The sequence below is a fragment of the Mustela lutreola genome, chromosome 2, assembly GCF_030435805.1.
Source record: "Mustela lutreola isolate mMusLut2 chromosome 2, mMusLut2.pri, whole genome shotgun sequence".
Taxonomy (NCBI): Eukaryota; Metazoa; Chordata; class Mammalia; order Carnivora; family Mustelidae; genus Mustela; species Mustela lutreola.
In genome coordinates, this window is record NC_081291.1 from 117,728,201 (window position 1) to 117,737,399 (window position 9,199).

Below are 9,199 nucleotides of genomic sequence, written 5' to 3' on the forward strand. Positions count from 1 at the left end.
CTTATAGAGAGCAGCTAACTCCTCAAGAAACAGTATTTATGTCATACAACCTCTGTTAAACATCTGAGATCGCTTCATTGAAAGACAAAGTGCTGTTTCTTCCCATTCAACCCCATTCTCAATTCTCTTACTTCCCAGGCCCCTTCTACATGGTTTGAGGGAAAATAAAGAACATGAAATCACCCAAGCAAAATGGGGACAAAGACAGTTTCTTGGTTTCTCTTCAGCTCCATCTAAGGGTCTAGACCAGAGAAGCAGGGGGAGCCTACATCAGAGACCACTGGACTAAGCAACTGACAAACCATGATTTGTCAGGTTACAGCATCAGTTCATTCCCATGAGGTGTAGGGCTGAGGCAGCAGAAAGCAAGCCTTCAGCTAAGACTGTGCCTGGGCTGCGGCAACCAGCAGCCCAGAGATGTACCATGTTATCCTTCATTCCACCAGCTCGGCCCACCGGATGTCAGGCAGGCGACCTTGGAGCCCTGGCGGCTTTAATGACGTCTCCTTTCCTTCCAGAGACAAGACTCGTGCTGCCATGGGCTTCATCTGCATGACTGATACAGGTGTTACAAACACCCCAAACCCCAGAGACCCCAGCCCCCAGCGGAGAAGCGCTGCAGCCCTGCCGGGGAGCAGCACACACGAGGCCAGGGAGATGCAGGGGCAGATTTAATTTACACAGCAGCCACTTGGGGCCCAGTCAGAGCTGGGGCAGTAGGGCAGATCTATAACCAGAGGGCACCTCTTGCCCTTTCCCTTGAAGCCCAGTCCTCACAGACACTTAGATGGGGCTCCCTGGGTTGTGCAGAGGATGCTCCAGTCAAAAGGAGATTCGGAAATAAGGCTGTCCCCAAAGCTGGGGGAAGTCCATGGCCTGGAGATGGTCGCCTACATGGTGGCCCAGGGGTCTGAGAGTCCAGTCCATGTCCCGGGCACAGTCCTCACAGCCTGTGGCCCTAGAGGAAGCCCTCACGGCGGAACTGTTCCTGGAGAAGGGCGCGGTACTGGTCAAACCCCCCCTCGACCCGGGTGACGCCACCGCCTTCGCACACCCACAACTCCCGGCACACCAGCCGGATGAAGCGCTCGTCGTGGGACACCAAAATCACGCCGCCCTGAAAGACACAAGGCCGGGGCACTCAGGGGCACCTTAGTGGTGCTGAAGCCTGGGGAGAGGTGGGCAGCCTGAAGGCACACTCACCCTGAAATTGTTGAGAGCACGGCCCAGAGCCTCAATCGTCTCCATATCCAGGTGGTTCGTCGGCTCATCCAGAATGTAGAAGTTGGGGCTGGAAGGCAGTGCCCAGGGAGGCAGGCAGTTATGGGGCTTGGGAGAAAATGAACTCCCCGATATGGAGACAAGACAAACATTTTCCACTACGCAAGACGGGGAGAGGAGAAGAGAAGGCCAGAGCTCACCAGGGCATGGTCATCTGAGCAAAGGCTACCCGGCTCTTCTGGCCTCCGGACAAGCTGGCAACAGGGCGCACGGCCAGTTCTCCAGAGATGCCATACCGGCCGAGCTGGTGACGATACTCCTCCTCAGGCCGCCCTGGAACAGGCCTCACGCCATCAAGTGGGTTCTTGAGCTGACTCCCTCCCATCACCCTCCCCTCAGCCTTACCTCAATGCCCATGTCCTTATACCTAGACTCAGGGCTCGCTGCTCAGCACCCCACCCCAAGGCAGGCCTAGCTGTAGGGGTCCCCTCTTTCCTCCACTAGAGTCCCTACAGTACCGGGAAACCTGCGGGCCAGCAGTTCCACTGCGCTGACATTCAGGTCCAGCTGCTCCACATGGTGCTGGCTGAAGTAGCCAATCTTCAGATTCCTACAGGCAGAAACAAAGGTGGAAAGACAGGGTGGAAGGCAATGCCCATAAAGGAGTGCAGCTACAGAGTCGCTGGGGACTGGGGGGCTTTACCTGTGAGCATGTCTGATGCCCCGAACAGGTGCCAGGTCCCCCATGAGCAGCTTCAGCATGGTAGACTTCCCAGCCCCGTTCTCCCCAACCTGTCAAAAGAACCACGAGAATGCTGAAGAGTTGTCATGGGCAGAACACAGAAGCAAAGATGAGCATTGGTTCTGACCAATGACTCCTTCAACAACCAATAAAATAATATTAAGGATCTATATAAATGAAGGAACTAGTAAAGTCGTAAAGGAAACTGACAGCTGAATACCTACTAAGAGCACGGGGTTTAACCCTCCCAAGAACCAAGTAAGGCAGCTGCTATCTCCATGCAGTAATTGAGCTACCACTCGGCAGAATCAAGACTGGATATCTGACCCTGAAGCCCATGCTATCTCCTCCCTGCTCCATGGTCTGAGGAAACTCAGATCTGAGACTAGGAAGATAAACTCTTGCTCTACGTATTCTTTAAGTACCACCAGCCAGGCTTTCTAGCTCTGCAGGAAGTAGAGCAGGGAAGTAGAGCAAAGTCCTTGGCCCAGGCCAACTCCTGCTCCTGCATACCACTTCCCTTTGCCGCCGGAGGACCTGGGTCAATCCATACCACGTGCTGGGGTGGGAGAGTCTCAGCTCTCGGAACAGAGGAACAGCAACCATACCACACAAATGCGGGACTCGAGATCAGCAGAGACGGAGAGGCGGCTGAAGATGACATGCTTAGGATCATAGTAGAAATCCACTTCATCTAGTTGCAGAATTGGCGGTGAGAACTTCTCAAACCCATCCGGGAACCTGCAGGAGGAGGTGGTAAGGAACGTGGGAGCAGCCAGAAACACGAGCTCCCCACCAGTTTCTCGGCCCAGCACTCACTTCATCACCACCTCCAACTCCTTGTCCACAGGTTTCAGCTCTGGTCTGAGGAGAGAGGGGGCAGACTAGATTTATGGCTTTAAAAACTAACTGTATTTGTTCTTACTACACAAGTAATGTATGTTCAAAGAAAACTTAGAAAAAGCTTGTACTCCCACCATCCAGACTATATTCTTATTTTAGAGTACCTTCTTCTAGTTCACTATATATTGAAAAATAGGGTTATCCTTTCTGTAGGTTTTTGGCCTACCAGTTAAGACACCGTGATAAGTATTTCAATGTCACAAAAACTTATGTGCTTTTGATTTTAGACTCCCCTCCCTGTGCTCCCCACACCAGCACCTCTAGAAAGGTTGATTTCAGATTAAGCCCCCAGTGTTCCACATCATTAGTCATTAAAGAAATGCAAATCAAAACTACAGTAAAATATCACTCACACCCACTAGGCTGGCTAAAATTAAAAAGACAGATAATAAGTGTTGGCAAGGATATGGAGAAATTGGAACCCGCGTACATTGCTGGGAGAAATCCAAAATGGTCCGGCTGCTTTAGAGAACAGTTTGGTAGTTCCTCAAAAAGTTAAACATAGGGGTGCCTGGGTGGCTCAGTGGGTTAAAGCCTCTGCTTTCAGCTCAGGTCATGATCCCAGGGTCCTGGGATCGAGCCCCACATCAGGCTCTCTGCTCTGCAGGGAGCCTTCTTCTTCTTCTTCTTCTTTTTTTTTTTTTGTTAAAGATTTTATTTATTTATTTGACAGAGAGAAATCACAAGTAGGCAGAGAGGCAGGCAGAGAGAGAGAGGAGGAAGCAGGCTCCCTGCTGAGCAGAGAGCCCGATGCAGGACTCGATCCCAGGACCCGGAGATCATGACCTGAGCCGAAGGCAGCGGCTTAACCCACTGAGCCACCCAGGCGCCCCAGGGAGCCTGCTTCTTGCTCTCTCTCTGCCTGCCTCTCTGCCTACTTGTGATCTCTGTCTGTCAAACAAATAAAAATCTTAAAAAAAATAAATAAATAAACATAGAATTATCTTGTAGCCTAGCAATTCCACTCCAAGGTACATACCCCAGAAAACAGAAAACACAGGTCCATATATAAACTTGTACACAAATGTTCAGAGCACTATTAGTCATAAGAGCCAAGAAAGAGGAAACTTCCAATATCTCTTGACTAAAGAGGCAATGGACAAAATGCTGTACGTCCTTCCAATGAAATATTACCTGACCGTAAAAACAAAGTACGGATACACGCTACAGCATGAAAGAACCTCACCAACACTATGATAGGTGAAATAAGCCAGACACAAAACATCACATTATAGGATTCCATTTATATGAAATGTCCAGGATAAGCAAACAGATTAGAGAAAATAAATTAGGGGTTGCCTAATTTTATGGAGAGCAAGACTAATTCCCAACAGCAATGTAAAATGCTCTGTTTTCCTGTTGGAGAGTAGACTAAGGCTGGTTTCTAGAAAAGGGGAGACCTAGAATGGGAGGGCAAGGGGTGGCCGGCAAAATGAGGGCAGAAATTAAGAGACTAGGAGTCACGGCCCGGTCAAGGGCACTGTACTCACAGCTTCTCCAGCATTTTAAGTTTACTCTGCACTTGAGAGGCTCTGTTGGCATTGTAGCGAAATCGGTCAATGAAAACCTGTGGGGACATGAGTGTAGGCACTGGTCAGGTTCCCTCACTCCTACAGACTCTGACACCCATGGGATAGGGCCCCCAGCCCTGCCTGTCCCCACACCTGGATATGCTGGCGATACTGCTGCTGTGCCTCATACTCCCGCTGCTGGTTAAGCAGCCGCTCTTGCTTGCTCTTGATGAAGGTCTCAAAGTCTCCCCGGTATCCATCTAGTCGCTGGCTGTGCAGGTGGATGATGTCTGTGGCTATGGCATTCAGGAAGTTGCGGTCGTGGGAGACGACCAGGATTGTAGAGGGCCATGTCTGAGGGAGTCATAGGATGGCAGACCCAGTTTGGGAGAGCAGTCAGCTTCCAACCCCCCAAGTGTCTTAGAGGCAGACCTCCCCTGGACCTACTCTAACATCTGTAGGCACTCACTTGCAGGTAATTCTCCAGCCACAGGATGGCCCTTACATCCAGCATGTTTGTGGGTTCTGGAAAGATGGGGGAGGACATATTTGGGATTGAAGAGCTACAGAACTTGGATGTTGCCATCTATCCCTACCCCAAAGTCAGGGTTCCCCCTTTCAAACTCACCATCTAACAGCAGAAGATCTGGCCTATAGAAAAGAAGAATGTAACCCTTAAGGTTTTAGGTCAGCAGCTCATGACCTCCCATGAGCCAAGCCCCATCCTCCACAGTATCTGTACACAGGCCCCAGAGACTCACCTAGCAAACAGAGCCCGGGCCAGGGCCAGTCTCATCCTCCAGCCACCTGAGAACTCCCTAAAGGAACAGAGATCACATCAGGGGTAGATATTTACCAAGAGAGGCAGAGGCAGCGTCAACAGTGCTGACAGCCAAGAATGGCAAGGGCCACTCACCGGGTGGGCTGCTGCTGCATTTTAGGGGTAAAGCCAAGCCCAGCAAGAATGACTGATGCCCTAGAAGTGAAGAAATTTTAGAACAGCTTGAAACAGGTGACAGAAGGGAAAGGAAATCTAAAGGAGGGAAGGGGAATTTTAAATACCTGGCAGGTGCCTTGTCAGCCTCAATCTCCTCCAGTTTGGCATATACTTCTGCCAACTGTGCAGCTTCTGAGCCCTCTGCCCTGGAGTGGGAATGGGAGGAAGGGCACTCAGCCCGAATGGGGGCATTCTAGGTGGAATGCCTTGTACTCTATGCAGCTGGAGAGCAGGCTGCTCACTGCCTTGTTGCCAGGACAGGAATGCACTACAGAAAACACCTGCTCAAGTCAGTGAGGGCAGTGGGCAGTGTGGAAGGAACAGGGCGTTATAGCTCCACAGTGTCAGGTTCTAAGCTCTGCTGATCATTAGGATGAGAGTGCCAGTTACAGACTGTGGCACTATGACGGGCACTCTCTAAAGAACCGTGGCTGCCGGTCATTCTCCATCTGTAGCCCTTACCTGCCAGTGGCAATCTGGGCGCTGAGCTCCCGCTCCCTCTGCAGAAGGTCTTCCCTCACGGTGTCACTTTCTAGCACACTCTGCAGGGCAGGGGTGTCGTCTCCAGCAACCTCCTGCTCCACGTGCAGCAGGGAAATGTGGGCTGGAACTCGCAGGCTCCGAGTGGCCAACATCTTCAGGAGTGTCGTCTTCCCCAGCCCATTTCGACCCACCAGCCCATAGCGGCGGCCCCATGCCAGGTTCACATCTGCTCCAGCCAGGAGTACCCTGCAGGGGTAGGAGGAAGAACACAAAGGGTGCTGCTCTAGAGACAGGTATACAACAAATTTAGCCACAAAAAAAACAATGTTATTTTAAGCCCCATTTCATCTGTCCAAATTCTCCTTTAACTGGAAAAAGAAAAGCATCACCCCTCCCCACGGCCACTCCCTCACCTATCGCCAAAAGATACATCAAAGTTCTCAATTCGCACATCATACGATTTGTTCTTGCCAGATGATTCCAACCGACTCTCCTTTCTGCTGCCTGCCTGGCTGGCTGATGCCTCTTCCAAGACTCTTTCAAAGAGAGAAACGATGGCTTTTAGCACTCCAAGCCACCCTTCCATCCCAATACAGACTGCTCTGTTCTCTTCTCAGCACTTCTTGCTAAACTCACAGAGGAGTGCTGGTCTTGAGTGTGTCCTTCTCTGAGCGCTTCTCCTGCTTTGCCTTCAGTCGAGCCTCAGCCTTCTCTAGCTTCTTTGCATTCACAGTCTAAAGGTGCAAACACAACCATTTCAGCCTAGGCTGGTAGGCTCAGAAAGGAGCCCCAGAAAGAACATCTTAAGTTACCCTTTCAGTGAAAGACATAATCAGAAACCCCCAGAAAAATCCTCCAATATTTAGACAGTCAATTTCTACCCCCACTATAGACATGGCCCCTCCCTTTTTTCCTTCTCCTCACCGAGGACTGTTCCCTCTTTAGCAGTCCTGGAAGTTTGGTGCCACAGTCTGTAAGCGATAAGAAAAGCAGTCACCTTCTCCCTGAGGGAAGGGAAACTAACATTTTGAGTAACTAATATGAACCAGACACAGACAAAAACATTTAAAGGAAAACCTTACAATTCCAGAAATAGCTATCATCCTCCCCATATTTCAACCAAAAACAAAAACAATTCCCAGATTAAGAATACAGAGACTGAGGCAGATAAGCAACTCCTACAAGCTCACACAGCTGATTAAAAAGCCACAGAATTGGTAAGTAAACCTAAGTCTGTCCAGCTCCAAGGCCCATAAGATTCCTACCCTGCCTAAGAGCTTGGAAAACTCTCCAACCCCATTCCCTTCATCAACGACCTCTTCTGCCCTCAGTAAAGACACCAACTAGCTTCTACATCCTCATTCTTTTGAAAAGGTACCAGGAGTCTTGGGCTCCTGGGGCTGGCTGGCTGGGGGAGGGGGAGGAGGCTCAGACAGGGCAGAGAGCAGCTAGTTCAATCTTCCCTCTCTCACCGTAGTTTTCTGTTATCTTTGACAACTGGATGGGGGCGTCTAGTAGCACCTGGCTGTTTCCCTGGGTCTGTGGCTCATCCCTTGAGGGTAGGAACAGAAAGCGCAGAATTAGGAATTGAAGAAAAACCTCTATGGCCATCAGACCTTCTTCCCTTACGTCTTGTCTCCTTACCGTCCGCCTTCCCATCGCCCCCACGAATCCCCCTACCCTGGCACGTACAGGCGCAGAGTGTTGTACATGCGCTGGCACACAGCCCTGATGCCCGCGTCATCCTTGCTGTCCCCGGACACCTCCTGCAACAGTTCCCCCACCGCTTCCACCAGGTCATCCACAGACTCGAAGTCCGCGCTGCCGCTGTGCAAGACGCCTGGCCCGGGCGTGGCAGGTCGAGGAAGATAACGGGTAGGGTAGACATACAAGCAGTTTTAGTCCCCGAAACACGGCCCCACTCCGGGCTCCAGACCTAACCGGCCCTCGGGACAAGAGGTCACGCAAAGGAGAGGCCTAGCAGTGGTCCCCGACATTGCCCTCCCTTAGCCTTTCTCCCAGTGACTTTCATTTTGGCCTCCCCAGCGCGCAAATTCCGTTCGACTCACCCGTCACGTAGTCGAAGACCTGTCCGTCAATTTCGGGGAACTCGCTCCGCAGGATTTCAGCGCAAGTCGCCATGTTCCAGTCGGGCTCCCGTCCGCGCAGGCGCCGTTAGACCAGAGCCAAGACGCGCCTCCTGCCGGTCTCCCAAAAGCTCACCCCTTCTTCCAAAGCGCATGCGTAATGGTGACGTAAGAAACGCGCGGAGTGCCCGGAACCCAGTGGACTGGGTGAACGGGGCTGGAGGAACCGTGCGCAAGCGCCGCTCAGAGCCTACGCTCTAGCTTCTCTCTCTGCGCTTGCGCAACGCCGTTTCCGCTGAAAAACTCGCCACATGTGCGGTTCTCGCTGTCTTCTGGGAGCTGGAGTTCCGAGATGCATCTGCTGCGGGTGCAGGGCAGCTCGGGGCTTATCAGGGCGCGGGTGGGAACCTCCCAAGAGACGGGCGGTTGATAAAGCACTCGGGCTCCTTTAGGCGCTTCTGTGTCAGCACGCCCAGCCGGGTCCATTTTGGTGGCCACCGAGAGAGAACTTTGCTGACTCATGCTTGGTCCTTGGGCTCTCAGAAGATCCCTGCACAGTTCTGAGACCCATGGATTTTGTTCTGGTCCCCAGGGCCTATGGGCTTCTAGTATTCGCCAGGTGGCCAGCTTCCGTTCTCTCATCTATGACAGATCAGGGGACCTCTGCGAATTGTGCTCACCCAATCCTAACATCACCCCAGGGTACAAGACACTACCAAAGGGCTAGAAAATGAGGTTAGCCAGTGCAAATTCACTGCTATTTATTCCCTACCTACACACCAAAAACAGACTTCTTTGCACCAGGAAGCTCAGCAAACGAGTGTATAAAGCTACTTCCACTGATTCCTTCTAGAAGTTAGGAATTTTCCCCAAATGATGTTACTGCTTTACGTTTAACGTGAATATTCTTCCAACCTAGCTCTAAGATCTTCACCTAAGACACATTATCCTTTTGCCATTAAGAAGGATCAATCCAACTATTTAGTTAAAAAGGCTGGGGCACCTGACTGGCTCAATCAGAGGAGCATGGATGGAACTCTTGATATTCAGGGTCCCAAGTTTGAGCCCCACGTTGGGTGTAGAAACTACTTAAGTAAAACTTAGAAAAAAAAAAGTTTGAAAAGCTAAGCTACTAGATCTAACAAACACTTTATAGGCAATAGATGGAAAGGTAAACTACTTCTTTGACAACACTGCAAGAGCTGAGAGAGAACCTGTGGTTTATAGGATTTAAAAAGCAAGGGGTGGGGCTCCT

At 51.1% G+C, this 9,199-nt stretch overlaps 1 protein-coding gene across 3 annotated transcripts; it reads right to left on the reverse strand.

Annotated features, from left to right (window-relative positions):
• Positions 1 to 658: 658 nt before the first annotated feature.
• Positions 659 to 8,084, reverse strand: ABCF3 (ATP binding cassette subfamily F member 3). 3 transcript variants are annotated; one of them, XM_059163318.1, is made up of 21 exons: positions 7,927 to 8,084; positions 7,550 to 7,697; positions 7,330 to 7,409; positions 6,782 to 6,828; positions 6,494 to 6,591; positions 6,271 to 6,393; positions 5,837 to 6,103; positions 5,440 to 5,520; positions 5,294 to 5,353; positions 5,139 to 5,195; positions 5,006 to 5,028; positions 4,847 to 4,902; positions 4,531 to 4,731; positions 4,357 to 4,433; positions 2,783 to 2,827; positions 2,572 to 2,704; positions 1,925 to 2,013; positions 1,740 to 1,831; positions 1,422 to 1,554; positions 1,204 to 1,291; positions 659 to 1,117 (listed from the first exon to the last, which is right to left on the reverse strand). In XM_059163318.1, the coding sequence occupies exons 1-21, from the start codon at positions 7,997 to 7,999 to the stop codon at positions 959 to 961; spliced, it is 2,130 nt and encodes a 709-aa protein (XP_059019301.1). In that variant the 5' UTR covers positions 8,000 to 8,084; the 3' UTR covers positions 659 to 958. The 3 variants fall into 3 exon arrangements, with proteins under 3 accessions (XP_059019301.1, XP_059019303.1, XP_059019302.1); XM_059163320.1 differs by lacking the exons at positions 6,271 to 6,393; positions 6,494 to 6,591; positions 6,782 to 6,828; positions 7,330 to 7,409; positions 7,550 to 7,697 and having other exon boundaries at positions 7,927 to 8,049; XM_059163319.1 differs by lacking the exons at positions 6,494 to 6,591; positions 6,782 to 6,828; positions 7,330 to 7,409; positions 7,550 to 7,697; positions 7,927 to 8,084 and having other exon boundaries at positions 6,309 to 6,379.
• Between the last annotated feature and the right edge of the window lie 1,115 nt (positions 8,085 to 9,199).